The 12,387-nt window shown below is 52.9% G+C and overlaps 1 protein-coding gene across 1 annotated transcript in view; it reads right to left on the bottom strand.

Annotated features, from left to right (window-relative positions):
- The window catches only part of LOC125045319 (mucin-17-like), a 42,270-nt gene extending 30,117 nt beyond the window's left edge, over positions 1–12,153 (bottom strand). Inside the window, 4 exon segments of the mRNA XM_047642524.1 lie at positions 1–1,517; positions 1,637–3,065; positions 3,097–11,398; positions 11,894–12,153. The exon segment at positions 1–1,517 is cut by the window's left edge and continues 698 nt beyond it. Coding sequence (XP_047498480.1) covers positions 1–1,517; positions 1,637–3,065; positions 3,097–11,398; positions 11,894–12,151 — 11,506 coding nt within the window. The 5' untranslated portion in view covers positions 12,152–12,153.
- Positions 12,154–12,387: the final 234 nt, after the last annotated feature.

Here is a 12,387-nt window from a genome sequence, read left to right as displayed (position 1 = left end):
CCGAGGCAGGAGCCGGAGAGACATCCCGGCTGCTGCCTGGGTCAGGGTTAGTGGCACTCGGCACTCCGGTGGGGGCGTTGGGGTCAAACCATGCGGGGGAAGAGTCGGGGTAGGGGTGGAGGGGGCGGGACGGGGTGTCCTCATGCTCACTCTCACTAGCACTAACACTAACACACGGGGTGGCGGGCGGGGCGCAACCCACGCGGCGAGCTGTGTCAAGCTCGCCGCCTTCCACGCCCACGGGGAGCCCTGCGGGGGGGTCGCGGCACAGAACGGGGATCACACGGGCCTGATCCTTCCTCTCACTCACCATCTCGGGTGTCATGCCTCCTTTCCCTCTTACTATACCATCCCTTACGTCTCTCTTTCCCTCGGTCACCATTACTTCTTCACCATTGACACTATCTTTCCAAACATCACTGAGGCCATTCACATCTATTCCGCTACTGTCAGCTGTCACATATGCACCATCACTGTCACTATCAGTACTTCTGTTGTCACTATCACTATCACTATCACAAACACTTGCTCTAAATAAGCGTTCTTCATCTCCTCCCTGCGATCTCCGTAAACTGAGCGATTTTAGCACAACCTGATTTAATTCTGACACCACGTTCATATATCTGTGGTGAACAGGAGCGGTCACAGTGTGTTCACTTATTTCCTCTTCCTCTTCTTCCTCTCCCTTGGACATTTCCCCTCCCATGGCGGAATCGCTGGAGCTTCTCGGAAGAGGAAAGTCTTGGTCGGCGAGTCCGAGCCTCCGCCTGTAGGCCGGCGTCTCCGTGAGTGACTCAGGTATGACTAAAACGCCCAGCTGCCTGAGCGGCCTTCTGCCGCGCCTCTCATGACCTTGCGTGAGGTCCTGACCTCGTGCGCATGTGCGGCCTTCACCTCCTGGTTCCCCGTCACCCAATCTGGCGTGTGGCGAGGGAGGGAGGGTGAAGCGGTAGCGGTGGGACCCCACGGACGGCAGCGGCGGCGGGCGCGTGGCCACGGGCGGCAGGCACAGCATGGACGAAGGCGAGAGGCCGGCGGGGAGAGTCTGGGCGCGCGCGGGCGTGACGACGATGACAGGCTGCGGGTTCGGAGCGGACGAGTCGCAGGTCGTGTCGCTGGGAAGCTCGACGTAGAACTGACTCCGCGGTCTCTCGCTCGGCTTTGGTTTCCGCCCGTCCCGCGGGTCTCCGGCCCATCGCGTCTCTGGCGCTGACTTCCGCTGCCGCCCCCTGCCCTTTCCGAGGGAGCCAAAAAGCGCCCTTAGCGACCTCCGGACGCCGAAGGAAAGGGAGGGGGACGGCTCACCTTCGCCTTCACTCTCGTCCTCCTGCCTGGGCCCGGAGGTCATCCCAGCCTCGCCACCCGACCAGGAGCGGGGCCGCAACGCCGCCACGCTCAGCCTCGGGTCGTCCAGAGGATCGTCCTCGAGGCCGAGTTGGTGGTGGGTCGAGGGCGAGTCACGTGACCTCTCCAGGGTGCCCTTACTCGACCCTATCGTGCGATAGGTGTTTCGCCGTCTAAAATACTCAAATCAAAATGTTTCACTATTTATCTTGTATTTTTTCAGCCTTTATCTCTGTACACACTTTTTCTTCCCGTTCTGGCTCCGTTTTCCTCCCCCGTTCTACCGCGGCACCGGATGTCCCTCTGGCAGGTGGCGCAGGTGGCTCCCGTCAGCACCCAAGAGCCACTTCTGGCTCGCGTCGTGTTCAGATTAATGCTGCCTAAGGAAACCACACACCGACACACGTCTACACTACAGGTTAAGGGCTCGTTGAACAACACGCCTACGTTGCTACAGGCAGACAAAAGCACTGTATCGTGGCACATATCCGAGCTACAGTCTAAGAAAAGCCACACTCTTTCGAGCCAGTCTACGTTACAGTCTAGGGATGCAATCACCTCTACGACACAGGCTACCAGAGAACACCCAGTCAACGCACCACTTCCGTTGAAGAGGTTCCAGGTCGCGTCAGAAGGTCGCGACTCACGCTGGGCGAGGAGGTCGTTGCGATGGTCGTACCCGGAAGTAGTGGTGGAAGTGGTGGTGGTGAGAGTGTGGTCGTCGACAAAGGGTCCCGGGGAAGCAGGAGGGGTTTCGGAAGCACTGGCGAGGGCCTCAGGGGAAGGAGGTTGAGGGTCTGTGGTGGTTACACTTTGGGTGTCTACAGAAGCAGCTGTCGAAGCCTCACTCACGGTATGTGAGGCTTCGCTAACAGTATGTGAGGCTTCGCTAACGGTAATTGGGGCTTCACTAATAGCAACTGGTGGATATTCTCTAACAGTGTCAGAGGTTTTACCTACAGCGCCCAAGGTTCTCTGAACAGAGTCCAGGGCGTCTAATACTGTGTTTAAATTTTCTCTCACGATGTAAGGGGTTATTCTTAAGGCTGCTTCACTAAGGGTGCCTTTGGCCTCAGTAACAGTGTCTGAGGCTTCACTAGTAATCTCTGTGTCTTCCCTGACAATGTCTGAGGCTTCACTAGAAGTTTCTGTGGTGTCCTTAATGGTGTTTGGGGTTTCACTAACAAGAGCAGGGGATTTAGTCTCTGTGGGTTCGCTAACAATGTCTGGGGTCTTACTACAAGTGCCTATAATTTCACTAACAGTGTCTGAGGCTTCACTAACAACAGCTGCAGTTTCGCTTACGGTGTCTTGGGCCCTACTGACAATGTCTGAGGCTTCACTAACAGTAACTACAGTCTCACCTACAGTGTTTGGGGCTTCACTAACAATAGCTGCAATTTCGTTTACAGTGCCTAGGGTTTCACTAATAATAACTTCGGTTTCATTAACAGTGTTTGATCCCTTTCTAACAGATTCTAAGGCTTCACTTACAGTGTTTGGTATTTCGCTTACAGAGTCTTGTGTATTGATGTCTGGGGTTTCACTAACAGTATCTGGGGTTTCTTTAGTAAGACACTCTGCAGTTTCAGTCTGGGAGGTTTCTCTAACTACGTCTGGGGTTTCGCTACTCGTGTCGTGCGTTTTATATTCCGGGGTTTCACTGTCCCTATCTATGAGTTCAACTTGAAGTGGATCGAAATCTGTTTCACTGACAGACTCTAAAGTCCCAAAATCTGTGGATTCACTAACGTTGTCCAAGGTTTTCAAAATCTGTGGTTTCGCTAAGGGTGTTTAATGTTACAAATTCTGCAGACTCGCTAAAATTATCAAGGGTTTCAAAATCTGCGGTTTCACTAAGAGTGTCTAGTGTTTCATAATCTGTAAATTCACTAACATTGTCCAAAGTTTCAAAATCGGGGGTTTCACTAAGAGTATCTAAGGTTTCAAATTCTGTGGATTCACTAACCGTGTCTTGGGTTTCAAACTCCGGGGTTTCACTAACCGTGTTCGGAACTTTACCCAGATCTACTTGGTCTGTGCCTGTTTTATTCGCAGTGTTCGAGGCTTCGCTGATAGTGAATGTGGTTTCTCTAACAAGGTGTGGGGATTGGCCTACAGTGTCCGTAATGTCACGATCGGAGACTCGATGATTAATGTCTGTGGTTCCTCTGTCAGCGTCTGTGGTCTCACTGACAGTCCCTGTGATTTCTTCAACAGTGTCTCCCTTTTCTTTAACTGTATCTGTGGTTTCTAAAGCAACGGTGTCTGTGGTTTCTCTAGCAGTGTCTATGGTTTTTCTAGCAATGTCTGTGGTTTCTTCAACAGTGTCTGTGGTTTCACTAACAGTGCCGGTGGTTTCTCCAATAATATCTGTGATTTCTCTAGCAGTGTCTGTGGTGTCACCTACACTAATTGTGTCCGTGGCTTTACTGGCTGTGTCTGTGGATTCGATAACAGTGTCTATTGATTCCCTAACAACGTCTGCGGTTTCATTGACAGGGAGTGTGGTTTCACTAATAGTGTCTGTGGTTTCACTAACAGTGTCTGTGGTTTCTTTAACAGTGTCTGTGGTTTCTCTAATAGTGTCTATGGTTTCTGTAACAGTGTCTATGGTTTCTTTAACAGTGTCTGTGGTTTCACTAACAGAGTCTGTGGTTTCTTTAACAGAGTCTGTGGTTTCACTTATAGTGTCTGTGGAATTACTAACTGTGTCTGTGAGTCCACTGGCTATTTCTGTGGTTTCTCTAACAGTGTCTGTGGTTTCTTTAACAGTGTCTGCAGTTTCTCTAACAGTGTCTATGGTTTCTGTAACAGTGTCTGTGATTTGACTAACAGTGTCTGTGGTTTCTGTAACAGTGTCTGTGATTTGACTAACAGTGTCTGTGGTTTCCTTAACAGTGTCTGCGGTTTCACCAATAATATTTATAGTTTCACTGGCAATAGCTGTAGCAGTTTCCTTGAGAGTGTCAGTGGTTTCCTTAACAGTGTCTGTGGTTTCACTAACAGTGTCTGTGATTTTACTAGCAGTGTCTGCAGTTTCTGTAACAGTGTCTGTGGTTTTTGTAACAGTGTCTGTGGTTTCTTTAACAGTGTCTGTGGTTTCAATAATAGCGTCTGTGGTTTCTGTAACAGCGTCTGTGGTTTCACTAACTGTGTCTGTGGTTTCTGTAACAGTGTCTGTGGGTTCACTAGCAGTGCCTGTGATTTCACTAACAGTGTCTGTGGTTTCTGTAACAGTGTCTGTGGTTTCACTAACGGTGTTTGTGGTGTCAGTAGCAGTGTCTGTGGTTTCACTTACAGTGTCTATGGTTCCACTAGCAGTGTCTGTGGTTTCTCTAGCAGTGTCTGTTGTTTCTATAACAATGTCTGTAGTTTCTTTACCAGTATTTGTGAATCCAATAGCAGTGTCGCTGGTTTCACAAACAGTGTCGATGGTATCTCTGCCTACATCTGTGGCTACACTAGCAGTGTCTGTGGCTTCACTAACAATATCTATAGTTTCACTGGCAATATCTGTAGTTTCGCTAACGGTGTCGGTGGTTTCTTTGACTGTGGCTACACTAGCAATGCCCCTGTTTTCAGTGCCAGCATCTATATCTTCACTAGCAGTGTTTGTTGATTCTCTAACTGTGTCAGTAATTTCGCTAACGGTGTCTGTAGTTTCTCTAACAATGTCTGTGGTTTCTAAAACGGTGTCTGTAGTTTCTCTAACAATGTCTGTGGTTTCTAAAACGGTGTCTGTTTCTGTACTTATATCTATAGGTTCACTAACAGCGTTTGTGGTTTCTTTAGCAGTGTCTGTGTTTTCACTAGCAGTGTCTGGAGCTTCACTACCAAAATGTCTGTCCTCCCTTATAATGTTAAAGGTTTGGTTTTCTACCGAGTTTATACTAGTAATATCCTGAGTTTCGCTTTCTGCAATGTCTAGGGTTACTGTAGTACCAGTGTCGTCAGTTGCTGTAACAGTGTCTTGTTTTTCACTTACGGCGCCCTGAAATTTTAAGGTGTTATGGGCTTCAATGGCAGTATCTGAAGTTTCAGTATGAGTTTCAGGAGGTTTATTGTCAGTATGAGGGGGTTCATTAACAGTGTCCACAATTTCAGTGTTAGTGTCTGTTGTGTCGTAGGTTTTAAGGATTGTGTGCGGGGTTTCAGTGTAAATAGCTACTGTCAGATTGCCTGTGTATTCTGAAAGAGTGTCTGAACTCTCTCTACTTGTGTTTGGGGTTTCACTAGCTACACCTAGACTATCACTCTTAATATTTTCGCTTGAGGCTTCACTAACACTATATGGGGCTTCTCTAACTGAAACTGTCGCGTGACTGATGTTGACTAACGTCTCATTGTCAATACCTGTCAAGTCTTTGATTAAGTCTGCGTTCTGAGGAGTCTTTCTACTCACCGAGGTGTCCAAAGCTTCCGTGCAACTGTGTGAATGGTGTGAGGCTTCAGGGGGGTTTGTTGTACGGGCTTCACCACGGGTTAGGATAGTGTCAGTCTCAGTGGTGGAAGGAGGACGGGGGTCACCACTCTGACCGGGGGGCTCCGGACAGTCGGGGGGGGTTCGGGGAAGGGGTTTTAGCTCGGCGGGAAGGCAAGGGGGTCCAGAGGCTTCGCTAGTATCACTAACACAACTAACACGGTTATCAAAGTTATTATCATCAAACGCACTCAGGGATGTTCTAGGGGGCGTGGCTACAACAGGTGGACTCGAAGGGGCGGGGGTGCCGTCCTTCTCTCCCTCCTTCGCCTCGACGCCACCTTGGTCAGTTATGTTAGAGGGCGTGGCCTGTGGGTTAGTGGGCGGGGGCAAGCCATCCACACTGTTACCGTTGTTAGCGGCGGGTGCAGAGGTGGTAGAAGATGCAGATGCAGCTGGCCCAGCGGTGTTAGCGGTGCAGGATGAGGAGGAAGTGGAGGAGTCTGGAAGGTTGCAAATAACACTCTCGAGCGCGGTTCGAATACCTTCCAGTCTGGAGGCGAGATCTTCGCCCACCGGTGCTTGGGGCGCGCCTCTTTCGCTCTCGCTTTCCTCTCGCTCTTTCGTCTCCTTTTTCTCCTCCTCCTGTTCTTTCGTGTCCTTTTTCTCTTCCTCCTGTTCTTTCGTCTCTTCTTTTTTCTCTTCCTGCGAAGCTTCGAGGTCTTGTGAAGCCGCACTCTCTTCTTCTGTTTTCTCCTCTTTCTCTCTCTTTTCTTCTCTTTGTTCCTCGCTTGTGTCTTCTCTTCTCTCTGTAGTTTTCGTCTCTTCGTCTGTGGTTACTTTCTGTTCTTCAGCTTTTGTTTTACTTTCTATACTCTCTGGTTCTCTTTCTACTGCATGCGTTTGTTCTTCAGTTTGTTCATATGTTCTTTCCTTCACTTCTTCGACTTCAACTTCTTTAGTTCCATCTTCTTTTTCTTCTTCAGTCTTAGCTTGTTCAGCAACCTCTACTTCTTCAACAGTGTGTTCACTCCTTGCTTCCACCTGTTCTGTTTCTTCAGTTTTCACCTGTTCTTCAACGTTCACTTCTTCAGTTTTGTCTTGTTCTTCAGTCTTTTCTTCTCCAGGTTTAATTAGTTCCTCGACCTTCGCCTTCTCACTTGTGGCTGTTTCTTCGGCCTGAACTTCTTCAGACTTCGTTTGTTCTTCTACTTTGACTTCCTCAGCGTGTTCTTGCTCTCCGTCCTTCCCTTGCTCGGCTCTCTCTCCTCCCTCCGTCGACGTCGATTTTGCCTTGTTGATTTCCTTCTTGAGGGCGTCCACCTGGTACAGGGTCTGGAATACCGTCTTTCCTTCCGATTTCGCGGAGCTCCTCCTCTTCTTCTTCTTCGCTTCTTCTCCTCCTGCTGCTCCTTCCTTCTGTTCTTCTTCAGCTGTCGTTTCCTTCTGTTCGTCTGCTTTCGCTTCTTTCAGTTCTTCTGTTGTCGTCTCCTTATGTTCTTCAGCTGTCGTTTCCTTCTGTTCGTCTGCTTTCGCTTCTTTCAGTTCTTCTGTTGTCGTCTCCTTATGTTCTTCAGCTGTCGTTTCCTTCTGTTCGTCTGCTTTCGCTTCTTTCAGTTCTTCTGTTGTCGTCTCCTTATGTTCTTCTGTTGTCGCTTCCTTCTGCTCTTCTTCCTTTTTCTCTTGCGTTGTTTCCTTCTCTTCTACCTTCGCCTCGGCCTGTGCTTCAGGTACTGCTTCTGCCTGTATTACTTCAGGTTCCTGCACCGCAACTTGTGGTTCTATCGTTTCAGGGAGAACACTGATCACTTCAGGAAGAGCAGCCTTCACTTCAGGTAACTCCTCCTTCGCTTCCTTCAGCTGAGATTGTTCTACCTTCACTTCAGCTTTGACTTCCTGAATTTCACTCGCTACAGGCTGTGCCTGAACCTCTTCTACCACAGGCTGATCTAATTTTACCTCGACATGTGCCTCTTTCACGTCTAATTGCACTTCCTTCACTTCAGCCTCGAGCACTTTCACTTCAGCCTGTGAGTCACACTTCACTTCAGCGATCACTTCGGACTTCACTTCACTCTCAGTGCTTGTCACGTGGGCCGCAGCGTCAGCCTTGGGGGGGCTGTCAGCCGGGGTGGGGACGGGGGCGGGGCTCGCATCAGCTGATTGTTCCTTTGCTGTCGCCGCCTCTCCCGCGCTCTCCCGCGCCTTGCCCTCCTCTTGCCTCTCGCTCCTCGCCTCCTGTTCGCCCTGCTGGCTTACATCATGTGTGCTTGTGTCTTTCCCCTGCTCCTGCTGAGCGGGGGTGGGGGAAGGAGGGGCGTGGGGGGAGGCCGGGCCCTCCTGCGAGACAGCTGTGGCGGCAGCGTCGGCGGAGGTGGGTAGAGCACTGGTGGCACCCTCTCCTCCCTCGCCCAGCAGCACTCGCCTTGGGGAAGTCTGCGAGTAGTTCTGCAGCGACTTCAACACCGTGTCTAGAGTGGCAAACGAACTCTCGATGGTCTTGAGGTTGTCATCGATGTCCGTCTCAAGCCTGCTGCCGTCGGGGTGCGTCTCCTTCGCACCTGCTCTTATCGTCGCTGAGGCTGAAGTGACACTGACGACGTGATTGCGCTGAGATGGCCCCGCCTCCTCGCCCGGCGTACCAACCGCGCCGCTCCTGGTCCCTGTGTCAGCGCACGCGGCGGCCGCACCACGGAGAGGTTGGCTGCCCTGGCGCTCAGTTGATTCAGCTTGTGTTGATGTTTTTTGTTGTTGTTGTTGCTGCATGAATTGTTGGTGTCTTTGCTGGATCTTGCCTTTCTTGGGCGGCGGCGGCGGGGGAGGCAGAGGTCGCGTGCGGGATCTGGTCGTGGCTTGCGGCCGCGTCTCGCTCAGATCCACATTCTCGTAGTTTTCGAAGTCGGCGCTGAGGTCGACCTTGGCGTTCGGTCGAGTGGGGTCGACAGTGAGCCTAGCCTTCACGGCGCCCCCGTCGTCGCCCTCGTCGCCCTCGCTGGTGCGGAGCTTCTTGCGGCGCGGGGGCGGGTCGTGGTGGGCGTGCGCGTGCCGCAAGGGCTTGACTGGGCGTATGCGGGCAGGGGCGGACGCGTCCAGCATGTCGTCCTTGATGTGTGTGACCACCTCCTCGATGCGGACGACCTTGGAGTGGCGTTTAGGCGGCGCGGGCGTGACCTCCACGCTTGCGTAGAGCTTGGAGCCGCGAGGGGGGCGTGACGGTGATGAGACTTCGCCATTCACCAAGAGGACCTGCTGCGACTTCTTCAGTCGGGGCTTGAGGTGGCGCGGGGGGCGGGGCGGCTCAGCCTCAAGGGTCTGCGGCGAGATGGTCCTTAAGCCCTTCTTCTTGGGCGGGATGGGCGGCGGCGTTTCCTCGTCCTCCTCGGCCGTCAGTGGGCGTAGCTCCTTCACGCCCCCGCTCTTGTGAACGCGGGCGTAGGGAGGAACCGAGTTCTGATCTGCGTCAAAGTCTCCGGAGGTCTTCTCCGGCTCAGCCTTGGCGTCTGTGTCTCCCTTCACTTCGGCCTCGACCCTGGGCTCTGCCTCGACCTTGGGCTCTGCCTCGACCCTGGGCTCTGCCTCGACCTTGGGCTCTGCCTCGACCTTGGGCTCTGTCTCGCCCTGCTCAGCTTTCGTCTCTGTTTCAACCTTGACTTCTGCATCGACTTTCACTACCTCTTTGTCTACCGAGTCGACCTTGACCTCCGCCGTTTCGCCTTCGCTCACCTTGACCTCTTGAACTTTGACCTCGGCTGTCTCGCTCTCGATGGCCTTGACCTCGGACGTGGTTGTCGTGGTGGTGGAGGAAGTGGAGGTGAGGGTGACCTGCGAGACGACGGCCTGGTCGCTCGCGTCGTGGCGCTGGATGAGGACGGCGGCGTACACCTTGTTCCCTCGGGACGGCCTGGGGGGGATCAGTTCCTCCTCCTTGTCTTTCTCTTTTTCTTCCGTCTCTTTCTTCGTGCTACCCCCTCCTCCGACCTCCGACACATCCATCACTTCTACCGTCTGCTCCATCGTCGTTTGGAAGGTATATTCCGTCCCTCCTGCTTTTTCTTCTTCCTTTTCTTCTTCTTTCCTCTCTTCCACCTTTTCTTCTGCCTTCTCCTCTGTCGTCTCCGTTTTGGTCTTCTCACTCGGCTTCAGAAGGATGGACTCGTAGACCTTGATACCTCTCTGCGGCCGAGGCGGGAGGGGGACTTCGTCAACCTCCATGGCATCTGCCTTCGCCTCCTCTCTCTTCTCCGCTTCCATTTGCTCTTCCTCCCTCTTTTCCGCTTCTCTTCTCTCTTCCTCTCTCTTCTCCTGCTCTCTTCTCTCCTCCTCTTTTTTCTCTTGCTCTATTCTTTCTTGCTCTCTTCTCTCTTCCTCTCTCTTCTGTGCTTCTTTCATCTCTTCCATATCTTTCTCAATTTGCTGACGTCGTATGATCACTTCTTCATAGACCTTAATGCCGCGTTGGGGCTTCACGGGCTCGTCCTCTTCTGCAGGAGTAGGCTGAGCCTCGGCGGGCCTAATCTCAATGTTGTCGTAGACTTTGATGCCTCGAGGTGGCTTGTGAGGCTTGAGGGCCTGAGGGATGATGTAGTCCTCCTCTTCCTCCTGCGCCGTACTTGAGGCTGAGGTTAGGATCTGGGCCTCGAGCGCAGTCATGCGGGCCTCTTCGACCTCGTCATCGGGCCCTGGGTGTTCTACGGTAATGGGCGTGTCGGTCCTCTTCTGGCGACGTCCTCGGAACCTATCCCTGCCACGTCCCTGGGCGGGGGGGACGTCCCTGGGACTGTCCTGGGGAACCACCCGCTGCAGCTCCTCCTTCACCACATTGTCATACTCGCTCTCGACAGAGGGCTGGCGGCCGTGCGAGCGCGGAGGAGGAGGCGTGGGCGCCATGGGGAGAGGGGCGGCCTCGGGGACGCTCTGAGGGCGACCTGTGTAGGCCAGGACGGGGTACAGCTCGTTGTCTTTGTCGTCGTCCATGAAGGTGATGTCGTCGTAGACCTTGACCCAGGTGCGGCCGACGGGGCCCGGGCGGCGCGACGGCTTGCTGGGGTTGTCGTCGCGGGACTCGCTGCCCCCGCGCTCGCGCCGCCCCAGGAGGTTCCTCAGCTGAGGCGGGAGCGAAGGCGCGCGCGGCAAGGGCCGCATCTTGGGCATGGCGGGCATCTTGGGCATCGACGGGACTTTGGGCATCGAAGGAACTTTAGGCATTGCAGGAACTTTAGGCATTGCCGGAACTTTGGGCATCGAGGGCACTTTGGGCATGGACGGCAGGTGGGGCAGCTGCGGGAAGCGGTCCCTCGAAAGGCCTCGCAAGGAGCGCCTCTTCTCCCTCGCCGGGGACACTGAGGCCGCGCGCTTCTGTCCGCCCGCGCCCTTGATCTTCGGCTTCGGGGACTCGGGCACGGGCGGCCTGTGGGCACTGGAAGGCGTGGGCGGAGGCGTCGGAGCCGTCGAAGGCTGTCGTTCGGGCGTCGGCGGGGGCGTGGGGGCAGCGGACGAGGGGAGCTCGGGGGTGTGGGAGCCCCTTGACGACATGACTGTGGCGTGGCGGGGCAGCGAGGCCGCCTTGCTGCCCTTCGTGAAGGCGGGCAGGATCCCCACTCGCATCATCCCCCCTCCCCCCTTCCCCAGCACCTGACGGGGAAGGGATGGAGAAAGAGAAGGAGCCAGAATTAGAAAACAAAGAAAAGAGAAAGAGAATAAAAACATCACAATGAGGAAAGACAGGAACAAACTGAGGCACTCCTGACAGAGCACTGCAATAGCTTTCCATAAGGATGACAATAATTAGATGGATTTAACTCACTTTAGGACCACAGGAAAGTCACCTAAATTACATTGTGGCGTCTGTGACCTCATTTCAACACGTTTCCGCTCCTGGGACATCGCTTTCAAAGGCATGGCAAGGAGTCTATGGTCATTTCCGGATACGTTACAAACATGTGAACGGAAAATTTTCTTCACACACACACACACACACACACACACACACACACACACACACACACACACACACACACACACACACACACCAACGCAAGTATACACAATGACACAAGACACATACACATATACAGACACTTTATTCATAACCCACAAACACGTTGATCCACAGACGCTGCCCCTCACCTGCCCAGCCAGACGAGAAACATTAAGGCATCCATCTCCTGCCTGGTCATCTTGCTGGTCGTCGCTGCCTCGTCTCTGGCCTCTCCTCGCCCCCTCTTCTCCTTCCTCTTCTTCTTCTTCGCCTCCTACTTCCCTTTCGTACTCGGAGTCGCCGCGAGAAGGAGGGAGGTTCTCCTTAGCTCTCGAGGCTGACCTGGACCGGCCTGTGGATGACCTGCCTGAAGGGGGCTTCTCCTGCGACGCCCTCCTTCCCCTCATCTGTGACCTGCACGAAGGGGAAACGAGGTTAAAGACCTTTTCAGAGACTGATGTAAATAATGCGGAAATTTATACCGATACCAATATTAACTAATGCTTAACTAAAAATATCACGTATTATGACCTAATATTTTCGGAGATAGATGTATATCTCGGGAGCACTGATAAATGATGCTAAATAAGTATGAATTATTGATGATGATAAAAGAGGTGGCGTTGATAAAGATGATAACGGT

The sequence above is a fragment of the Penaeus chinensis genome, chromosome 37 (assembly GCF_019202785.1).
Source record: "Penaeus chinensis breed Huanghai No. 1 chromosome 37, ASM1920278v2, whole genome shotgun sequence".
Lineage (NCBI taxonomy): Eukaryota > Metazoa > Arthropoda > Malacostraca > Decapoda > Penaeidae > Penaeus > Penaeus chinensis.
This window is presented reverse-complemented; position numbering and strand designations above follow the sequence as displayed.